General features: G+C 46.7%; 1 protein-coding gene across 1 annotated transcript in view; it reads left to right on the forward strand.

Moving 5' to 3' along the window:
- LOC308165468 (G2/M phase-specific E3 ubiquitin-protein ligase-like) overlaps positions 1-22,670 on the forward strand; it is a gene marked incomplete at both ends in the record, with an annotated part of 28,721 nt that extends 6,051 nt beyond the window's left edge. Inside the window, 5 exons of the mRNA XM_080539620.1 lie at positions 364-2,043; positions 4,862-5,011; positions 5,234-5,344; positions 19,388-19,530; positions 22,607-22,670. Of these exons, the coding sequence (XP_080395746.1) occupies positions 364-2,043; positions 4,862-5,011; positions 5,234-5,344; positions 19,388-19,530; positions 22,607-22,670 (2,148 nt within the window). The remainder of the gene's footprint in view (positions 1-363; positions 2,044-4,861; positions 5,012-5,233; positions 5,345-19,387; positions 19,531-22,606) is intronic.
- Between the last annotated feature and the right edge of the window lie 1,491 nt (positions 22,671-24,161).

Consider the following 24,161-nt stretch of genomic DNA (forward strand, 5'->3'; position numbering starts at 1 on the left):
GGTAACCTGTAGACAGGTGAGGTAACCTACTAGGATGTTCATTTCCCAGTGTACAGGCACAGTGGGTAAAATATAAATAATAAAAGGCATAGAATGTTTTTTTATTTTTTTAAATAAAATAAATCAAATAAAAAAATTATTCTCACTAGTGCTTTCTATATAATATAATATATAGGAATACACTGTATATGTACTGTATATTCTGTTCAGCAACAATATGTTAGCATTTTAAATGCATCTTCTCTATCTGCAGTAGAAGCATCTCTGATAGATTTCCTGCTCTGAAATATGGCCTTAATGGCCTTTCATTATAAAGCATTCAATATTATAAAACAGTGTCTCTTCACACACACACACACACAGTCAAGTCAACTAATCTGCCTCCCCCAGTCCTGCTCCGTGTGTCTGGACCCTGTAGAACCCGTCCTGTCCTACTCCGTCCTGCGCTGTCCGGCCTGCCACGCCAGCTGGTTCCACAGAGACTGTGTCCAGCACCAAGCCCACAGCGCTGGGAAGCACTTCTTCAGGTGTACGCTCTGCAGCAACAAGGACCAGTTCCAGGAGGAGATGCTGCGCATGGGCATCTACGTACCTGAGAGAGATGCATCCTGGGAGATGGAGGAGAACGCCTTCGGAGAACTGCTGCAGGTGTACCAGCACTGTGACGCTCTGAAATGTGTGTCCCGCAGAGGACGGGCGGACTCCTCACACACCGGTTGGTTTGAAATACTGCGTTGCAAGCTCTGTGGGTCCAGCGGCACCCATCGGAAGTGTTCGTCCCTAAAGCTGTCAGAGACCAACTGGGAGTGTGTGGACTGTGCTACCGCCGTGGCCGGGAGAGTGTCCAGACACGGCTCTCCTCAGGCAGCAGAGCAGGGCAGGACGAGGACAGCCAAACGCCGCCTGTCCTCCGCCCAGTCCAACGTCATCCTCAAAAGGCCATCTCTATCAGGGAGCTCTCCCATGGGCCTCCTACAGGCCCTGGCCAGCCGGATATCGTCCGTCCAGAAGCAGGCGCCCCTAGTGGCGGTGAGCGGCAGCGCAGCCCTGGAGGCTGGCCTGGAGCTGGTGAACAGGAGTGAGTTCGACCCGTCCCAGGCCCCGTCTGTCAGGTTCAGCAGCGCCAGGGAGCAGAGCCCGGGGTGCGACTCTCCTGGAGGAGACACCCGCCACTTCCTCAGGCTCCTGACGCAGCAGCTGCAGAACTGTGTGCTCTTCCAGGGCCCCGACGGGGCCAAGGACCTGACCCTCAACTCACAAGCCCAGTGTGAGGACCTGTACTACGACGTGGGCTGTCTGCTGTCTCTCAGCCTGGTGCACGGAGGCCCCCCCCCAGCCTTCTTCTCCAGGGCTCTCTACAGGTATCTCTTCAACTACCCCAGGGACACCCCCCTCACCCTGGACGAAATAGGAGACACGCACTTCACACACAAAATCAAGACGATCCAGCAGAGCCAGTCCGTGGAGGCGTTGAGAGAGGCCATGCAGTCAGCCTCAGAGTACCTGGAGGTGGCTGGCTGCATGAGACACATCCACAGCCTCTCAGACCGAGACCCGCTGCTAGAGGACCTGGTCAACTTCCATCTGATTACCAGAATGCCCTTACCATACAGAAGGTTCTGTGAGGGTCTGAAGACACTGGGGGTGTTTGACCAGGTCCAGATGTTCCCTGAGGTTTTCCTCAGCCTGTTCTGCGGTCCTGTTGCCAAGCTGACCGCCGAGGCCGTAGCTGACCTGTTCACCGTCCAGTTCTCCGACAGTCAGGAGCCTTCGGCCAAAGAGAGCTGCGTCGTGACCTTCTGGAGGCACTACCTACTGGAGTGTGAAGTGGGCAGATGTGCAACGTCGCTAGAGGACGTGCTGGTGTTCGCTACCGCGGCTGACGTGGTGCCAGCTGTAGGGTTCCACCCCCGCCCCAGCCTGTCCTTCTTCCACCCCCAGGACCCAGCGGGGGCCTTGCCCGAGAGACAGCCCAGCAACAACCACCTGGTCCTGCCTGTGGTGTCCACCTACGACTCCTTCAAGAAGCACATGGATTACGCAGTGTCTGATTGCGGTCTTGAACTTCAGCCATGGTCTTATATATAGAAGTCTTATGTTTATATATAATCTTACGTTTTTACTTTACTCACTTTTTGCTGTTTGCAGTGTTTTTGCACGTTTGAAGTGTTTAAAAAAAAAAAAAAAAAAAGGCAGAGGACGACCCCCTGCTGGCGGGAAAGCTGAACACCTTCTACGCCCGGTTCGACGAGGGGCGAACGGAGGTAACCACAACACAAACACCACTCTCTCCAGCTCTCAGCAGCCTCACCCTCACAGAGCATGAAGTGAGACGCGTGCTGAAGGCGGTGGACCCCAGGAAAGCCTCGGGCCGGATGGCGTCCTGGGACGGGTGCTGAGGGACTGCGCCGACCAGCTGGCCGGGGTTTTCACCAACATCTTCAACCAGTCCCTGTCCCAGGCCACCATCCCACCCTGCCTGAAAACCTCAACTATCATCCCAGTCCCGAAGAAAAGCACGGTGAGCTGCCTAAACGACTACCGCCCGGTGGCACTCACACCAATCATCATGAAGTGCTTCGAGAAACTAGTCCGGGCCCACATACTCACACGCCTCCCGCCCAACCTGGATCCATACCAGTTCGCCTACAGAGCCCACAGGTCCACAGAGGACGCCATCGCGACGACTCTCCACGCCACTCTATCCCACCTGGAGAGGGGAAACAGCTACGCGAGACTGCTTTTTGTGGACTTCAGCTCCGCCTTCAACACCATCCTTCCAGACAGGCTAGTGACCAAACTACTAGACCTGGGTCTACCACACTCTATATGTGCATGGATCAAGGACTTCCTGACCGACCGCCCCCAGAGGGTGCGGGTGGGCCCCCACACCTCCACAGCCCTCAGACTCAGCACTGGGTCCCCCCAGGGCTGCGTGCTAAGCCCCATCCTCTACAACCTCTACACCTACGACTTCACCCCCGTCCACCCCAGCAACTCCATCATAAAGTTTGCAGACGACACCACCGTGGTGGGATGCATCTCGGGGGGGGACGAGGTGGCGTACAGGGATGAGGTAGAGCAACTGAGCAAGCTGTGCAAGGTTAACAACCTGCTACTGAACAAGTCAAAGACCCAGGAAATCATCGTAGACTTCAGGAGGAAAAAGTCAGAGATCCAGCCCCTGCTCATCGACGGAGAGAGCGTGGAGAGAGTCTCAACCCTCCGATTCCTGGGGATGCACATGCGGGATGACCTGACCTGGAAGGACAACACAAAAGACACCATCAAGAAGGCACAACAGCGGCTATACATCCTGAGAGTCCTCAGGAAGGAACACAGCAAGCAGGAGATACTGGTGACCTTCTACCGCGGCGCAGTGGAGAGCATCCTCACCTACGGCATCTGCAACTGGTTCTCCAGCTGCACTACCGCGGAGAGAAATGCGCTACAGAGAGTCGTGAGAACAGCACAGAAGATCACCGGCGCCCCCCTCCCCTCTCTGGAAGAGCTGTACAACACACGCTGTCTCAGGAAGGCCTCCAAGATCTCCAAGGACCCAACCCACCCTGGGTACGAACACTTTACCCGGCTGCCCTCGAAAAGGCGGTTCAGGACCCTGGCCGCAAGGACAAACAGACTGAAGAACAGCTTCTACCACAGGGCCGTCCAGGCCCTGAACACAGCAAAGACCTAGGTTCTGGGCCCTGGACAGTCTGGACGGATTGTTGGCAGCTGCTGGACTTAAAAAATCAGGTGTAGTGCTGAGGCACAAATATGTACATTTCAAGCCTGCAAACTGCGACACTTTAAATAAATGTGCAATAACACTATTGTGCAATATGACAACCCTAGTCGTCTATCTGTACAGTATAGTATAGTGGATAGTGTACATAGCCTTTATTTATGTAAACCAGCTCCTTCCCTTGTGAGTTTTTTTTTTCTTTCCTAACACCAGGGGAGCCACCCCTCCTAAATTTCGTTGTTTGGTACCTGTACTGTAGCAATGACAATAAAGACCATTCATTCATTCATTCATTCATTCATTCATTCATAATCACATATAGGTTCAACTGTTGTTCCCTCAGACATCTTACTAATAAATGTTGTCTATAGCAAAACAGCAGAAGGAACTGACCTCTCTGGACCCCAAAAAAGCTGCCGGGTCAGACGAGCTGGCGGCGTTCTTTATTAAAACTGCCGCCCCCATCATCGCAGCCCCCCTAACAGACCTGCTTTCAGCCAGTTTACCTGCCGAGTGGAAAGAAGCCATTGTGCTCCCACTGTTTGAAGGTGGTGACAAGGCTGACCCAAATTGTTATAGGCCCATTTCCATCCTGCCCTGTCTGTCTAAGTTATTTGAGAAACTCTGTCAAACTTTATTTGAGAAACTCATCTGCATGTGTATAACTTACTTTCTGGGGCGCAGTCTGGCTTTCGCGCAGGGTACGGTTGTGTTCCAGCAACCCTAAAGGTACTCAACGACATCACTTCTGCGTTAGATGCTAAGCAGCACTGTGCTGCAATATTTATTGATTTGGCAAAGGCTTTTGACACCGTTGACCATCCCACTCTACTGAACAGACTGAGTAGCATCGGGGTTACTAACCACTCACTAACCTGGTTTTCTCATTACCTCTCTCATCGGGTGCAACGTGTGAGGTTTGAAAACCTTCTCTCTCACCCCCTCCCAGTCACCAAGGGTGTCCCTCAAGGTTCCATACTTGGTCCCACTCTGTTCTCTGTATACATCAACAATATCCCCCTGGCTGCTGGAAATTCACTCATTCACTTATATGCTGACGACACTATTCTCTATGCCACTGGTCCCTCCCCTGACTCTGTACTAACAACTCTCCAGGATAGCTTCCTCCAGATCCAACAGGCCTTCACCCACCTCAAACTGTCCCTTAACACTTCCAAGACCAAGTTCATGTGGTTCAACCGTAAAGGCACCACACCCCCCCCAGCCACCATCATTACCACCTGTGAGGGAGCTATCCTGGAGCAGGTCACGGTGTATAAATACCTGGGAATTTGGTTAGACAGCTCACTATCTTTCTCAGGCCACATCTCAAAACTACAGACCAAGATTAAGGCCAAACTTGGCTTTCTCTATACTCTCTTATTATGGTTTTGTACTACTTTTGAAACTGACCTCAGTGTGGTTTATAAAAAGCATGTGTGACAATGTGAACAGTCCAGGTTTATAAACTGTGTACGTGTGTTCCAGGTGAGGATCTACACCAACACACAGGATGAGGACGAACAGCTGGAGGACATCTACTCTCGTTACAGACAGCTCATCACCTCAGAGCTCAACTACTCTGCCATAATTAGTCCAGTCAATCTAACTCAAAAAAAGGCCCAACCCAGGAGAAATTGCCGTCCAGGAGGCCGGCGTCCATCTCATGTTTGAACTCGTTGGAGATGCAGAAGGTCTGGGAGAGGAGGGAGAGGAAGAGGAAGTCATCATCATCAGCCTCCATCGACAAGCTAAGAAGGCCAGAACCCTGAGGACACGCAGCTGAGATCTAGAACTCTGAGGACACGCAGCTGAGATCTAGAACCCTGAGGACACGCAGCTGAGATCTAGAACCCTGAGGACACGCAGCTGAGATCTAGAACCCTGAGGACACGCAGCTGAGATCTAGAACTCTGAGGACACGCAGCTGAGATCTAGAACCCTGAGGACATTCCAGAACCCTGAGGACATTCCAGAACCCTGAGGAGAGGAGGCAGAGGTACAGGAAGTCCAGGATAACACAGAGAAGAACAAGAAGAAGAAGAAGAGAAGAGATGTAAAGTGTGTTATACTATAATATTATAATTATAATCCACTTTTAGTCTGTTATAATCCACTTTTAGTCTGTTATAATCCATGTGTGAATTGATCTTATCAACAAAATAAATCTGTATAAAATAATAAGTCTGTAGCTTTTTTACATTTGAGTTGGGGTTCTGAAGTGAACGTCTCTTGTGTGAATGTTTTGAGAACATTTCAAGGACTCCTTCTTCATTCTCCACACAATCTACAGATTGAGATATGTATTAATCTATGAATCAAATTAACTCGGGGTGGTGTGTAGCCTGTCGGTCTGTTCTTGTTGCCGTTTGTGTATGGATATGTCCGCACAGTCACACACACAGTGTCATTCTGAACAAACGGGCGGCGCGCTGTAGCTGATAGCTGTCCAGGCCAACCATACGGCCTATCCATGCTGTAGTAGGGTTAGGGTTAACTAACGGTCTATGCTGTAGGCCAGGGGTCCCCAAACTCCGGCCCGCGGGCCGGACACGGCCCGCCCCCACACTTGGACCGGCCCTTTGAACAACAACATTTCTAACTGCAATTGCGGCATTGCGCCGACGTGGTGGCGGGGGCGCTGTTTCGCAAATAAGTTAGCTTTCGTGTTTGCTAGCGAAATAGCTGATAGTTGATGTTGACTGCTCAAGGAGAATACATATTTGAAAGTACAGAATGCCTGAGAGCATTATATTGCATTATATTACATTACATTTTGAATGGTCATCTGGTGCCTGAATATTGTGTTTTCCTTTACATAAATAATGACATTTCCACCATAAATTGATGCAGAAAGGGCACAAATTGCATCTAAATTCACCAGAAAGCAAGAAATTAAGTGTTTGATGCTCGTTTAAGGACCCCCAGACAGCCCTGCTTCATGGGTCCCCCCGTGTATGATGAGGGTCCTCCCTCATGTATCAGACTGTAAAACTGATTATATTTCATTGACATATCACTATAGGTATACATTCCATCCAAATTCAACTGTTTAGACTTTGTTTGCATCCACCAGTGCTCTCCTGCGCGCAATTGCTTTGCGCAACCGCCTCCATTCCACTCTGTTCCATATTATTTTATGTTAGAGACCGACCCAGGCCCCCCATCACAGAAAGGAAAAATGATGTGGCCCTCACAGAAAAAAGTTTGGGGACCCCTGCTGTAGGCTATATGCAGCCTTAAAATAAATGTACCGCAACATCCGTTTGAGTTAACCTCCGTTGTGAAAGGGCCCTCGGGATTTTGCGGTACGCCACTGATCTCGCCATCACTACTCAATCCTCAATCAAGGGTGGAGGGAGGATAAAAGCCTGGGAGAGACACTCAGTTGGTGCCAGTGGGCCAGACAACAACTTTATAGTTGTTTTGTGTTGGTTTCTTTTGTTAGTTACAGCTGTACTTTGTGTTTATTAATCTTAGTTGTATTTGATTGGTTACTTAGATTAGATTGCCACAAGGCCTGTTAATTTACTTTATTCTTTATTAATTATAGTGTAGATTCATTCAATCTCCTTTTTTATAGAGTAGTTTTCAGTTAAGAGTTTCACAGAAAACCTGTTTGTGTTACCTTTGTACAATAAATCTTGTTTATTTTATTTCCCTTCTCCTCTGATTCTTGTCCCCCCGGTTTTATTTAATTGTTACACCGCGTATCCACTAGAACACATATGGGGTCGTAACACTGGTTAATAGTGTGGCACTAATACTAGCCACTCACTCACACTCACTCACAGTTCACGCCAAGAGAACATCACCAACAGTCCATTCACATCAACACACGTAATCCTTTCCCCCTGTCTCTCCTCTCACTCTCTCACCTAAACCCAGGTTTTTTTAAAGGGTACAACAGCCAATCCCATGACTAGTTCGCTCATCAGCTAACCCACTTCAGCTGTGTCTAATCAACATGCCTGCGAACTTCCCATCCTATTATTAGGTCCCGTTTCATCTCGTGACATTTATATCAAGTTAGATCAGGTTTAAATATTTGTATTACAAACCGACCCAGATATTCTTGTTTCGAGTGAATCATGGCTCAAAAGAATCAGTATATCTGACACTGATATTGCCTTATCAGGCTATCTTGTTTGTTCTCCATCTGCTGGAAAGGATTCTGTTGAAGCACTTGGGGATCTACTTGCCCAATATACAGGCGATGAGCTTATTATAACTGGTGATTTTAACTTAAATTAGTTTAATTCAATCTCAGATGTTCGTGGGAACCTAAACCGAACCTCAATTGTTAGTTGAGACCCACTAGTCCTGATTTCAAGGACAGCTCAAAGTGTTGATTGATTTGATTTTCAGCAATAAAGTTGACAAAATTGTAGCCAGTGGAGTATTTGAATTAGGTAGGTATCAGAAGCATTCGCTTAGAAAATAACAAATCTCATGTGGCCTTGAGAAGAAATCTCAAACATTTTAATGAGCCATCTTTCTTGGCAGGTTTTACTCAGAAGTAGAATTGATGTCATGTTACTAGAAGTTCAATGATGCTCAACTGGCATTGGACTTCTTCACTGAATCAACTCAGTTGTTGTAGGAGTCTCTAGGCACAGAGGAACGGCTGTAAATATGTTTTTAATTGGCGTACAGCACGGCTCAGCAACGTCACTGACGTGCTGAGCGAGTCTTTTCTAAATAATAAAGAATAAAGAACAAGTACAGCTCTCTCTGTCTCTCTCCAACACCTCAGCAGGTTTTCCCGTCTCCTTCACTCTCCCGGGGTAACAAACACACACAGGTTAAATAGACCAGCAGGATAACGAGTCTGATCACTGACACCTGTCCGTAATCAGCCCGTCATCCATCCCCCACCGACAGTCTGGCTCCCTCTGCAATTTTCCCTTTTTCCGTTCGGTTTATATAGGTAATGGTCGCAAAAAATATATACAACGCCCCTTGTATCAGCAACCAATCACTAAAATAGATAGGTTGCATTTTTTTTAAAATACGCGATCCTATTGGTTGATGCGAGAATTCTCGAATGTGATTGGTTCTCGTGTCCCATGTGACGCGGAAGGATTGACTCAGTGGAGTTACGATTGATTCAGTGGAGTTACGAGGATAAGAAAACGACGATAAGTTAGATAAGTTAGAGTTAAGTTAATAAGTTAATAAGTTAATAAGTTAGATAAGTTAAGTAAGACTAGATAAGTCGGGTTTTTTTCTTTCTTTTTTTTCTTGCAAAAATGCAGTCCCCCTGCATAGCCCTGTTTATAGTACATTTAATACCAAAAACATGGCGAAAATATATATTTTTATGACTATGGACAGTATTTCCTGATGTATGGGCTGATACGAGGACATAGACACAATCTTTTCTGAAAAAAACACATATGTTGACATATGGTGTTAGTGCCCTTGGAGATGTATGCACATTCGGCCCAATTAGCATCTAATTAGCCTAAAAAACATAAACAATAATACAATTCAGAAAACTTTACAAAAGCAATACATTTTTTCTTAGTTTTTATGTACATAACAAACTGGGAATGTGTTCATAGTGATATCTATTTTCTTTCTTTTTTTGCCTATCTAGTGGGGGTAGTCTCCCCACTTTTAAAGAGGATAATTTTTTCCATGGAAATGTAGGAACAGCTACAGAACCCTCTGGTAGTATGGGATGCCTTTAAGTGTCCCCTGAGAGGCCGCTGTATAAAACACAGCTCAATAAAAAAAAGAAAAAACACCATCAGAACAGAAGATAGTATAACAAATTGAGCGACTATCTGAGCTCGTAGATGATTACCTAAAATTCCCTCAAACAAATGAAAAAAGAACTAGAACTAAGCTATGAAGAAAAAGTAAGTCAAACCTTTTACAAAAATAAAGTTGAATGGATGGAAAAAGGAGTTCTTCATGAACACAGGAATGTTGCCCAAAAAAACACATAACAAAACAAAACGATATTTATAGAGCCTAAAGATATAATCAAAGAGCATAAATATTTTACTAACATTTTTTCATTTCGAAATCCCCCAGTCCCACTCTTGAGTGCCAGCACACAATCTTTTTTCCCAGAAAATAGGCCACAATTCGGTTGTTAAGTCTGACATCAAACGACGTTTAGCAATTTCCGGGTCCAAACCAGAAATTCCCCGCACCAGAGTACCAGTGTACTACAGCACCAGAGTACCAGTGTACGAGTACCAGTGTACTACAGCGGTAGAATGACAGTTCAATCGTTTTTTAGACTGGGATCTATTCATACAACAAGGGACACAGCAGCACTTTCCCATTTTTCCCATATTGTCAGGGTCTTTGAGCCTCAGAAAAGTACTATATCAATATAATGAATTATTATTATTACTGAGGCATTTCGAAGAGAGCGCCTCAGCCAACGTTGGACCCGGAAACACGTCACCACTTAACAACCAAATTAACATCCAAGGAGAAAGACCAATGTGAAGGACCAATCACAGAGGATGAACTGTCCGTGTCCGTTAACTCTTTTAAAGCATTAAAAAGCCCAGGCTTAGATGGAATACCAGTTGAATTTGATCAAACCTTTCATCATTCCATTGAAGCACATATGTTAGAATGTTTTAATAGTGCATATGTGACACATTTTAAAGCTTAGGTCCTCATGTCGGAATCTGATGTAATTCTTTTGAAAAATGTGAATACATTTTTGCGTTAGGGAACAGCAAACAGCCGCAGTGCGCATGATCATAAGGCCAATGCACACGGCGTGCGATTTTTGTCGCCGGACAACATTCGATTGCAATGCACATGGCGTGCGATGCGATTTTTGTCGCACCGCAAAATTCAATTTTCAACTCACACTATTGAAGTCTATGAGAAAATCATAAAAAATCTCATCCCAATGCACACGGCGTGCGATGCGTTTTTTGTCGCACCACAACATTCCATTCTCAATTGTTACTTTATTGTTACGTAGTCGGACCAGGCAGGCTGATTACAATAGGCTCTACCAATATTGCTTGCCTTGCTTCCACAATTTCTACAAGATACAACTGGACATATTGTGATAAAATATGTGGGTCCCTGATTTAGGGGTATTGGTAAAATGTCAGGAGAGGGAGCGCACAAAACACACAGCCAGAAAGGTGTATTATAAAAGCCACTTCATTATTATGGGCGATGATCAGGCAGACTAGGATTCGGAGGACGGAGACAGTCCAACATCTAGCTATTCGCCCTTAGGACTCAACTTCCACAACTGATCATGCATCTCAATTAATCATCATAAATATACAGTAGTACACATTCATCTCATTCAAATAATCACAGGCCTATAAATAAGACAAACATTGGACTATTGGCTGAATAGTAAATAATTAAAAGGGCACGTAACTCGCCGGGTATTTGAGACCCCCCCGTGGGGTCTGAGCGGTGCACTGCGTCCAACCGATGAGGCTCAATATGTAAGTCCGTCTGGCTGACGAATGTTCCTGCGTTCACGCTACAATATTGTGCCTACATGCTCGATTGTTATTATTATGTAATATAGGCGTCTTGTATGTGAGATGGGCCGTGTAGCTATGTGGCATGACACGGAAATAAATCATACATGCAGTAATTCGTATAGCTAGTAATGTGTATAGTGGCAGCTGTGGGCTATATAAAATGTGGGCTATATAACATATAAAATGGATTGATGTGCACAAACCTGGATGAACTGAGGTTCATTATTGCATCAACATCTGATACAGCCTCTGCAAATCTGCCGCCAACAGAGGATGCATTTCAGCAGCATGTGCAGAGAGCAATGTTCCAGACAGCGGTATGGTGTCACAGCCACATGCCCAAACCCCTGTTATGGAGTCCTATTGGCAAGGGGTGGATTATCAGAGATGGGGCCATTCAACCTGTCCTTTTTACAAAAACCCCAGCACCTACAGAAGTGAGAGACATCACTCACTTATATTGCAAAGATGCAAAGTGTGGAGAGAGTGGAAAGTGCCAGTGCCTCTCTGTTGGCCTTCCCTGTACAGAGTTCTGCACCTGCTGTGCAGAATGTCAAAATGTGTCCCCTAATGTTTGAGGACTGTATTTAATTGTACTTTGAATTAAGGTTCCAGTTTGAATAAAACCTGTACTATTTACACCTATGTTTTAGAGGCTTGCAACTTAGAACTAATACACTTTATTTTATTGGGTTACTCTTATTCTGACTATTTGGTGATGTAGTTCAGCCACCTGGTATTTCCCTCTCCAAATATAATGACCATCAGAGTAGGCATTCTTAACTTATAGGCTATTATGCCACTTATCCCCCATTCGGAATTTGACTATCAGAGAAGAGGTAGGCCTATGTCTAAAGAAATCTCATTTGCAATAGAACTGTATGAGATATTTCCATACAACTACTGGTTATTGTTCAATAGCACCCTAGACAATTCAGTAATGATATATTTTTCAGGGATTTCTGTTTTTCTGATAAATGAGAGAAAAGTGATGGAGTCCTATGTTCCTGTCACCAAAAAGTACAATTTCCGTCTAAACTAAAGCTAAGTTTACAGGACTATAATTCAGTATTTATTGAGGTAAATAGTTGTCTGACTATTTGGTGATGTAGGACAACCACCTGGTTCATACCTCAGCAAATCTGAAGAGGAAAGGAGTGATCATTCTCAAGTTATGGGCTTTTTTGTCACCTTCCCCATATTCGGCCTGGTCTAATTTGGCTCTTTTTCAGGGATTGGGGTAGCTCTAAAGAACAACCAAAAAAACATATTTTCCCCAAAAATAAAATTTGACAACAATCAATTTCATTAATGGGAGACCCTAAAGATAAGAAAAATCATTGTTGTCATTTGCTCTACCTCGGGTAGGGGTATCTCGAAAACTAAAGCCTTTTTTGAGGACTTGCTGCTAGACTATAAGAGCATACCAATAGTCAAATAACATGTTATAGCATATTCACATTTATTTATTTTTAGCTTTTTTCTATCCTTTATTTATTTTGGTGTCCCATTAAAAAAGCACATTATTTTTAAGTTGTTACTATATCTTTTTTTAATTCCACCCCATACAATTGTTTAGAAAAACATTTCTAGTATCAAAGTGAACAAGTCATTCACTAACCAAACAAAATTGATCTAAAGGTCAAGGCCCAGCTTGAGGAAGGGACCTCCTCTTCCTCTTCCTTCACCACAATCTGGCAAGAGGCATTGTGCTGCTGGCACTCCACTTCCTCCTCTTCATCATCACTGCTTATCACCACAATCTCCTCAGGCACATCATCGTCATCATCATCAGATATGATGATGACGGGTGGAGCAGCATGATTTCTAGACACCCTCTCCAGAGGAGCCACAGTGGAGGAATGACCTAAGAGCATAACAATAGTCAAATAACATGTTATAGCATATTCACATTTATTTATTTTTAGCTTTTTTCTATCCTTTATTTATTTTGGTGTCCCATTAAACCGCAGAGGGCGGTTCATTTCGGTACGCTCCAGGACAGAGCGATATAAAAAAATAATTTATCCCGGCTGCACTAAGACTGTTCAATGGTCATCTCTCTCTCCACTCTGAGTAAGTAGACTATCTAGTAAGCTGGACTTCTGATAAGTTGATACCTGTCTCGTTATTAGTAATAGAGTAAATAACTGTCTGTTTTAAGGCTATCTAGTTAAAATTGGACTACTGATACCTGTCTGTTCATTAGTAATAGTGATAGGGAAAGTAATAGGGTGATTGCTGTCTGTTTTAAGAATATCTAGTTAAGCTGTCTGTTTTCAAAACAAAGGCTTCAGAGTCATTCTGGTGAAACTAACCAGTTTCTGATCAAGTAGGTGTTAACTTGTAGTAGGAGGAGACTTCTAGCCCCTATATAGTGGATAGACCAAGGCCAGGGAGGTCATACAGGCGACTGTGAGAACACCTGTCAGTCGTTGTCATTAGTGCTCGTTAGTGAGGAGTGGCTACAAGCCTGCTAGTGTCCATAAATATCTGGCCTGTCTGAGAGCGACAGCCTCCTGACACTAAGACTCGTGACGACAAGGGAGTCTATCTGTGGGAGTCAAGACTCGTGACAACAAGACAAGGGAGTCTATCTGTGGGAGTCAAGACTCGTGACAACAAGACAAGGGAGTCTATCTGTGGGAGTCAAGACTCGTGACAACAAGACAAGGGAGTCTATCTGTGGGAGTCAAGACTCGTGACAACAAGACAAGGGAGTCTATCTGTGGGAGTCAAGACTCGTGACAACAAGACAAGGGAGTCTATCTGTGGGAGTCAAGACTCGTGACAACAAGACAAGGGAGTCTATCTGTGGGAGTCAAGACTCGTGACAACAAGACAAGGGAGTCTATCTGTGGGAGTCAAGACTCGTGACAACAAGACAGGGGAGTCTATCTGTGGGAGTCCATCGAGGAAGGCCTGAGAGGAAGCCAGAAGCCAGGGTACCAAGTACCTTCTCTTCCAGTTGTTTGTAGTGTTGCTGCTGTCTTCTCAAGTCACTCCGGTCTACTGAGTGCGCTTAGCTAGTCCTAGTTCTGTTGGTTCCTTAGCCCTCTTCCCCTCTACAGACTTTTGCCACAATGTGCTTTCTCCCTATCCCTGTTCTTCTGACACTCAGGAGGACACCTAGATGCTACATCCCCCCTCGCAAACCTTCCAATCTCATCTACCCACCTCTTTCTACTGACCATGACTTTATCGCCGCAGGCGGTCTCTGGAATTGCCAGTCGGCGGTCCGGAAAGCTGACGCTATCTCAGCTTATGCATCTCTTATGGCCCTCAATTTCCTTGCTCTCACTGAAACCTGGATCACACCAGAAAACACAGCTACACCGGCAGCCCTCTCTGCCGCCTACTCCTTTTCTCATTCCCCTAGACCCTCTGGTCGAGGGGGAGGCACAGGACTCCTCATCTCGCCCAAGTGGTCACACACTGTCCTTCCCCTGGCACACTTGTCTACATCCTCCTTTGAATTTCATGCTGCTTTTGTCTCTTCCCCGGTCAAACTCCACATTGTCGTCATCTATCGCCCCCCAGGCCAACTCGGTGACTTCCTAGGCGAGATGGATGGCCTTCTCAGCTCTTTCCCTGATGATGGCACTCCGCTCGTACTACTAGGTGACTTCAATTTCCAATCTGAGAAGCTTCTCTCATCTGGAGTACTTGACCTTCTCCTCTCCTTCGGCCTTACCCTGTCCCCCTCTCCTCCGACTCATAAGGCAGGCAATCAGCTCGACCTTGTCTTCACCAGATCTTCCCACACTTCCAACCTTACCGTTACCCCTCTTCCAGTTTCTGATCACCACTTTATATCCTTCTCCCTTCCCCTCAAAACTTCCTCTTCCCTCTCAGCCTCTAACCACTTAAGACCCTCTCGTCGTAAACTACGTACCCTGTCCCCCAGCGCCCTCTTCTTCTGTCCTATCCTCCCTACCCTCTGTCGAATCCTTCTGCCTTCTATCCACTGATGCGGCATCCTCAACCCTCCTGTCCGCTCTCACCTCATCCTTCGACACCCTCTGTCCACTAACCTTGAAGCCAGCTCGATCCTCTCCTCGAGCTCCCTGGCTCTCTGAAACGCTACATGCTTGTAGACTAGAGCTCAGAGCAGCTGAGAGGAAATGGAGAAAAACTGGCCTTTCTGATGACCTTAACCTCTATCACTCTCTCCTTGCCAACTACGCCTCCTCGGCATCAGCTTCTAAAACATCCTACTATCATTCAAAAATACAGTCTTCTGCCTCTAATCCTAGAAAACTGTTCTCCACTTTCTCTTCACTCCTTAATCCACCTCCTCCCCCTCCTCCTTCCACCCTGTCCGCCGATGACTTTGTCACCTACTTTGAAAAAAAGGTGGACGACATCAGCAGCACCTTTCTCCCCCCACCGCTCCCTCCTCCCACTAACAATGCTAACACTGTTCCCACTAACAATGCTAACACCCCTTCCAAACTCCCCCCTCGACACTCGATCTCTGGATTGTCATCTTTTTCCCCCCTCTCCCCCGATGAGATTCTCACACTTATCACATCAAAGCGGGCAACCACATGCCCTCTTGACCCCATCCCCTCCCCCCTTCTCCAATCCATTTCCGCCGACATCCTTCCTTACCTTACCACCCTAATCAACTCCTCCCTATCCACTGGATCTGTCCCAGCGGCCTTCAAAATAGCCAGAGTCAAGCCTCTCCTCAAGAAACCTACCCTTGACCCATCATCTGTCCACAATTACAGACCGGTATCCCTTCTCTCCTTCCCTTCCAAAACCCTTGAACGCGCGGCATCTAATCAACTGACTGACTATCTCCGGAAGATGGATCACTTAGACCCCCACCAATCCGGCTTCAAGGCTGGGCATTCCACTGAGACTGCGCTCCTTGCTGTCACGGAAGCCCTCCACTCTGCCCAAGCTTCCTCCCTCTCCTCTGTTCTCATTCTCCTTGACCTGTCTGCTGCCTTCGACACAGTCAATCACCAGATCCTTCTCTCCATCCTCTCAGACCTGGGCATCTCTGGCACCGCACACTCCTGGTTTTCTTCCTACCTGGCGGGCCGCTCCTACCAGGTGACCTGGAGAGAATCGCTATCTTCTCCACGAACCCTCTCCACTGGAGTTCCCCAGGGTTCCGTCCTAGGGCCCCTACTCTTCTCCCTCTACACCAAGTCTCTTGGCTCGGTAATCTCTTGACATGGGCTCTCCTACCACAGCTACGCAGACGACACTCAACTATTCCTGTCCTTCCCCCCGTCTGATGTACACGTGGCAACCCGTATCTCAGCATGTCTCGCTGACATTTCAACTTGGATGGCTGACCACCATCTCAAGCTCAATCTTAACAAGACTGAGCTCCTCTTCATCCCCGGGAAAGCCTGCCCTCTCCAAGACTTCTCCATCACAGTGGAGAACTCTACTGTAACCCCCTCCCTGACAGCCAAGAACCTTGGAGTGATCCTGGATAACCGACTATCCTGTGCGGAAAACATTGCAGCAACGACTCGCTCCTGCAGATTCCTCCTCTACAACATCAGAAGGATATGACCATTCCTTACCAGAGAGGCAGCGCAACTCTTGATCCAGGCACTGGTCATCTCCCGCCTGGATTACTGCAATGCACTCCTGGCTGGGCTCCCCGCTTCAGCCATTAGACCTCTGCAGCTCATCCAGAATGCTGCTGCCCGGCTGGTATTCAACCTCCCCAAATACTCGCATGTCACCCCTCTCCTTCGCACCCTGCACTGGCTCCCGATGGCAGCTCGCATCAGATTCAAGACCCTGGTGCTTGCATACCAGGCAGCTAAAGGGACAGCGCCTGCCTACCTGAAGGAAATGGTAACCCCCCAAACCCCTGCCCGCTCACTCCGCTCCTCCACCTCGGCTGGCCGACTGGCCCCACCTACTCTACACAGCAGTCGGGCTGCCCGATCACGTCTCTTCACAACACTGGCTCCCCGCTGGTGGAATGAGCTCCCCACGGCTGTCAGAACGGCAGAGTCACTACCCATCTTCCGTCGTAGACTGAAGACCCATCTCTTCAGGTTACATCTTAACTGCTCCTCCTGAGACATCTTCTGACCCTCACCACTACGTCTCCTAAAGACACCCGCTTTCCCCTCTACTGTGTCCCTAAGAACTTCTATTGCCCCCCTTGTACTGTTTCTCAGTTTCTCCAGTAAAAAAAAAAAAAAAAAAAAATTTTAGTAGAAGGCGATAATAGGGAGAAGGTTTTCCTTCTATCAGTGGCCCCGGGCCCGAGCTAGAGTACTCTTCCTGCAACGAATGGTGGACTGCTGATTCACATGCTTAGCATTCAAATGTATTGATTGTAAGTCGCTTTGGAATAAGGCGTCTGCTAAATGCCAAAAATGTAAATGTAAATGTAAATGCAATGGCAACTAAAGTAGTAGTCGGGGTCAAGGCTCCTGAATCTGTATTTATTTATTTATTTTAATCATCACTTTTTAGTATTTTAATATGATAACTATAGCCATCTTTTTATCCACTTTTCTATCATGATCTCACTGTTTTTTATATACTATACATGGCTGGCCCAATATTGTTGTCTGTCCTTTATGTTGTGTTGTCATGTGTTGTTTTTAGAGAGTGGCGTGGCAAAATGAATTTCCCCACGGGGATAAATAAAGTATAATTGAATTGAAAATTGAATTGAATTGATTGTAACCAACACTTTGTTCCACCTTTCCGTTCAATTACACTATGTCAGTGCCCACAATATCAGTGTCTAATTGTGTTGAGAAGAACCTTGCTTATGGAGTCTTTGCTACATGCCACGTCTTGAGCGAGTGGCTAATATAGGTATTAATCAAGTAATAATCCATCTACACTAGGTAAAAAAGGCCGGTTCAGTGGTGGGAAGGAGCCTGGACTCTCTGGGGACGGTGGTGGAGAGAAGGACTAGGAGCAAGCTGCTGTCCATCAGGGACAACCCCAACCACCCCCTCCATCATGTCCTCGCTGGGCAAACCAGCAGCCGCCGCAGAGGGCGGTTCATTCCGGTACGCTCCAGGACGGAGCGATATAAAAAAATAATGTATCCTGGCTGCACTAAGGCCCTGTCCAGACCTATACGTTTTTTTGACAAACGTGGATGTTTCTATTCGTTTTGGGGGGTTCGTCCAGACGCAAACGAGTTTTTGCCCTCTGAAAACGAAGATGTTTAAAAACGCCTGCCAGAGTGAAGATCTTTAAAAAACGCTGTATATTTTTGGACGTCTGGACGAGATAGACGTTTGTTTTGTATTCGTCACGTCATCATGCGCGTAGATGATGCGCAGTGCAGCTGTTTTATGTAACACGCATGCGCTAACCCAGCCAACAACAACAACAACAATGGCGCCTTACAGAGTTGTTGCGTTCGTGCTGCAGAACCTATTGAGCTTGATTGGGCTTTTACAGCAAAATTTACTGTTGCTCCTCTACTACCACCGACAGCAACAAATGGACATGGAGAACATCTACAATATGTTCTTCAATACACCGCGGAGGACAACCAGAAGGGCAACCAGGCGAAAGTTTTTGGGTGAGACCGGGCAGAACCAGCAGTTGGTGGGATAACTTTGTGAATGGCGTTGTCGTGGACGAAGAATGGAAGGAGAACTTTCGCATGTCCAGAGCCTCTGTCATCGCGCTGAGCGAAGAACTGCGCCCATATATCGAAGGGCAAACAACAAACATGAGGGCACCAATTGATCCACTGAAAAGAGTTGCGGTAACACTTTATTACTTGAGCGACGAGGGAAGGCTACGGAAGACTGCTAACGCCTTTGGCGTGTCGCGACAGTCTGTGTCCGTCATCCTTAGGCAGACATGCACAGCGATCGCCACCCACCTGGGTCCAAAATACATCAAGCTGCCTTTTACGGAGCCTGCGGCTGAGGATCTAGTTGTGGCCTTCCATCGTGCTCATGGCATGGCACAATGTTTTGGAGCAGTCGACGGCACCCACATCGAAATCAAGCAGCCATCTAGCAACTCCATGGACTACATCAACAGGAAAGGCAAATATTCCCTTAATGTACAGGCTGTCTGTGATTACAAGTACAGATTCTTGGATGTTGTGATAATGTGGCCTGGGAGTGTGCATGATGCACGGGTCTTTGCTAATTCAAAGCTAAACATGTTCTTGAAGACGGGCAAGATCCCTGCTCTGAAAAAACAGATTGTGGATGACGAGGAGGCCATACCAATCTTTCTTCTTGGTGACCCTGCCTACCCGCTGCTGCCTTACCTGATGAAGGAATATTCAAACGGTGGCTCCACACCTCAGGAGCAGTACTTTGGGCTATGTTTGTGTAGGACACGTATGGTCATTGAGTGTGCTTTTGGTCGCCTCAAGGCCAGATTTGCTGCACTTAGAAGGCCTATGGACATAAACATGGATGACCTGCCCTATGTAATTTACTCCTGCTTTGTCCTCCACAATTTTTGTGAGGCCAGTAAGGAGGCTGTGGATGATCACTCTGTGTTGGGAACAATCACCGCTGGACTGGCCATACAATCTTTCTGCCCGCTGGCAGATGGGCCGCGCTAGTTTTGGGCCGGTCGGGCCGCCTGACCCCCCCCCCCCCCCCAAAAAAAAAAAAAAAAACTAGCTCGGCCCAAAATAGCGCGGCATCAACTAACGCTGAATCAAGCGGCGGCCCCCGTTTATACTAACACATGGGCTGGCCCAATCACATGCTTAGGCCCTGCTGTCCATCGGCCCCCTCCCCCACTCTGATCCCTCGCCCGACAACCCAAGTACAGTGTCATAGATAGATAGATAGACTTTATTTGTCATTGCTACAGTACAGGTACCAAACAACGAAATTTAGGAGGGGAGGCTCCCCTGGTGTTTAGGAAAGGAAAAAGAAACACATTTTAGAAAAAGCATAGATGCATAAAATCACAAGAAGGTAAGGAGCTGGTTTACATCAATAAAGGCTATGTACACAATCCACTGTACTATACTGCACAGATAGTCAACTAGGGTTGTCATATTGCACAAGAAAGTCTTTTTTCACATTATTTTAAAGTGTCACAGTTTGCAGGCTTGAAAATGTACATGTTTGTGCCTCAGCACTAGCTGCCATACAATCCGTCCGGACTGTCCTGGGCCCAGAACTTAGGCCTTTTCTGTGTTCAGGGCCTTGACGGCCCTGTGGTAGAAGCTGTTCTTCAGTCTGTTTGTCTTAGCGGCCGGGGTCCTGTACCTCCTGTTCGAGGGCAGCTTGACAAAGTGTTCGTGCCCAGGGTGGGTCGGGTCCTTGGAGATCTTGGAGGCCCTCCTGAGACAGCGTGTTTTGTACAGCTCCTCCAGAGAGGGGAGGGGGGCGCCGGTGATCTTCTGTGCTGTTCTCACGACTCTCTGTAGCTCGTTTCTCTCCGCTGTTGTGCAGCTGTGGAACCAGTTGGAGATGCCGAAGGTGAGGATGCTCTCCACTGCGCCGTGGTAGAAGGCCACCAGTATCTCCTTCTTGTTGTGTTGTTACCTGAGGCATCTCAGGGTGTATAGCCGCTGTTGTGCCCTCTTGATGGTGCCTTTAGTGTTGTCCTTCCAGGCCAGGTCATCCCGCATGTTGTGTCCCAGGAATCGGAGGGTTGAGACTATCTCCACGCTCTCTCCGTCGATGAGCAGGGGCAGGATCTCGGACTTTTTCCTCCTGAAGTCTACGATGAATTCCTGGGTCTTTGACTTGTTTAGCAGCAGGTTGTTAACCTTGCACAGCTTGCTCAATTGCTCTACCTCATGTTCGTAGATAAGATAGTGAAAGGGGGTGCCCAGAAAATTAGGGAGAAAAAAAGTAAGAAGCTAGCAGAGGATGCCTCAAAATGTCAGAAACTGACAGATATGTTCTCTGCATCGACTGTGGGGGCTAGGCCTACTACAGCTGCGGCTGCCACAGCAACATCTTTACCGCTAACTAACGTTAGCACTGATGTGCCGTTAGCAATTGAGGAGGAGACAGAGGACACAGCTAGAGAGGTAAGCAATGTTGTTACTTGGTTTTACAAAAGCAAAGTTATGTTAGTCGCTTGCATTGACCAGATTAAGGGAGCAGCAGCAGAGAATGTCTTATGACTTATGCTAACCCGTACAGGCAGCATGATTGCATTGCGCTTCACCAGGACTTGGCTGGAATTCATGCACACACAATGATCTCTCTCGTGGTGTAACGTTAGTGCTGCTTGGCTGTGGACTCTATAGCTAACGTTAGATGGGGGGTGTTCTGCATTTTGTTGCTAGCTAGCAAGTTGAGGTATCACTGTCACTGACATAAATGCAATACCAACAATGGGTGTTAATAATACTTTTTATTTGGAAAAAAAAGATATAAAAAAATAATCTACACTAGCCTAGTTCAGAACTAATGAATGCTTTTTATTGCATGGAGAAATAAAACTCATGCAGTCTGCAACCCAATAATGTTGTCTTGCAACCTTCCATTTGAAATGACTGGGCTTCTGGTGTAACATAATGCAATCATGCAGCCTGTGTGTACATGTAAATGAGAACTTTGCTGATTTTGACAACCAGTTAGTTTACTTCTCTGTCCATGTCTTGTTGAACCAGGTTGAGCTGCTGCTGCCCTCCCCAGAAAAGCAGAGTGTCAGGGAAAGAGAGGAAAAGGAGAGAGAAAAAGATGAAACAGAGGAAACAGAGTGCCACGTTCAGGACTTCAATTACTTTGCCTGTCCTGAGCCTTCCATGCTAGATCACTTTTTAGATTAGGTCGATAGATTTTTAGATTATTAGTCTTTCAGACTGCCAGCATGTTGATCGGCGGTGTCGGACCGATTGTGTTGGGCCGGTCTGAGCCACATGGCAGGGCCTAATTTTTGTCCCAGTCCAGCCCTGGGAACAATACAAGGTGAAAGGGACTCACAGCCTCCTACACAGTGCAATAGATATAGCACTGACTGTAATGAAGGGGGGGGGGGGAAGAGAGTGAGGAGAGTGCTCACGGAGTACCTTGACCCTTAAGGACTGACTGAAAGACAGACTGATATTTTTTGGGAAGATTTTTTTTTCTTAACATCTGATAAATATTCTTTGTCACTTAGGAGCTACAGGGTGCATTTTGGATGCTTATGTGCAGCATCATTTACTGTATGTTTGGTCGTTGAAGAGCGGAAGAGGGTCAGGAGGGTCCTCACTAAATACCTTGATCCATAAAGGGACAGCTTATCTGCAAGACCAGGTATGTCACAGCATCACAAAAACTGACCTGACTAACTGTGTCACGCACACACACACGCAGGCACACACACGCATACACACACGCACACACAGATATACATACCTCATAACATAACCAAATCAAATTTCCCTTATTGTCCCCTTTGTCCTGTGTGTGTGACCCTCCAGGGATGAAGGATTTGGAGCACAGAAGACCCAAGACATTCTCCAGGCCCTGGACCAGCATGGCTAATGAGGTATGCAAGTTTATCTGTAGCCTCCGTTATTATTTGTATGCTAATAATAGTGTTAAGGCTAGCAATGTATAGTCAACATATTTTCAACGTATGACAAATGACTGACTGCCTCCATCTCCAACTCCTCCACCCCCGCCCCCCCGCTGTCATCTTCCGCCCAGCTGACTACACCCCCCTTACTTCTCTCACTACTTTCTCGAGAAGGGTCCAGCTGCAGCCTTGCAGCCAGGACGGAAAGGAATGTGCGACGGAAAGGAATGTGCCTTCTAGGACGGAATGGAATGTGCCTTGCACGTGTTTAGCACGAACTTGTAGTGTCAGCACTTGCCAGCTAGACCAGTTTGAGAAACTTCGCGAAGGAAGAAAGAAAAGTAAGTAGCGTAACTAACACTTAACATTTAAAAAGTGATATAAATTGGAGATCAGGTGAGACTGGGGTTAGGGTTAGGACTGTGTGGCGGTGTGTTATCAGACTGCTCAGCAGTGGGAATGTTGTTGCTTTTGTCAAACATAGTTTAACATCCCTAGCTAGCTGGGTTAGCGTGCTAACGGCCTTTGTTAGCTGAGGTTAGCTACGTAGCTAGCTGAGTCTGCAGCACATGTGACTAGCCCTAACCCTAGCCCAGGCTTTATGGAATTTGACAACAAAATTAACAATATGAAGCCGCAAGGGATTGTGTACTAACCAATAGTCAATGTAAACTTGAGCTACTGTGCCATTATTTTAAGTATTCACTTGCAGCCCTGCAAAACGAATTGTTAGCCCAACATTAGTTTAAAGTTCTGTTATATTTCAATTGCCTTAGTTATTAGATTAGATTCAAATGTACAGTACAAGTACAGTACAGCGAAAATAAGTTTGGCATGTAACCGGAGTGCAAATATAACTATTATGTTATATTAACTATTACTATTATAACATATACTATGTATGTGCAGGTATGTACACCGCTGGACTGGCCATACAATCTTTCTGCCAGCTGGCAGATGGGCCGCGCTAGTTTTGGGCCGGTCGGGCCGCCTGACCCCGCCCCCTCCCAAAAAAAAAAAAAAAAAAAACGCGGCCGAGCCCAACTAGCGCGGCCCACTAGCGCTGAATCAAGCTGCGGCCCCCGTTTATACTAACACATGGGCTGGCCCAATCACACACCTGCTGTCCATCGGCCCAATCACACACCTGCTGTCCATCGGCCCCCTCCTCCACTCTGATCCCTCGGCCGACAACCCAAGTACAGTGTCATGTCCGATAAGATAGTGAAAGGGGGTGCCCAGAAAATTAGGGAGAAAAAAGTAAAAAGCTAGCAGAGGATGCCTCAAAATGTCAGAAACTGACAGATATGTTCTCTGCATCGACTGTGGGGGCTAGGCCGACTACAGCTGTGGCTGCCACAGCAACATCTTTACCGCTAACTAACGTTAGCACTGATGTGCCGTTAGCAATTGAGGAGGAGACAGAGGACACAGCTAGAGAGGTAAGCAGTGTTGTT

The sequence above is a fragment of the Nansenia antarctica genome, assembly GCF_963989245.1.
Source record: "Nansenia antarctica genome assembly, chromosome: 9".
Classification (NCBI taxonomy): Eukaryota; Metazoa; Chordata; class Actinopteri; order Argentiniformes; family Microstomatidae; genus Nansenia; species Nansenia antarctica.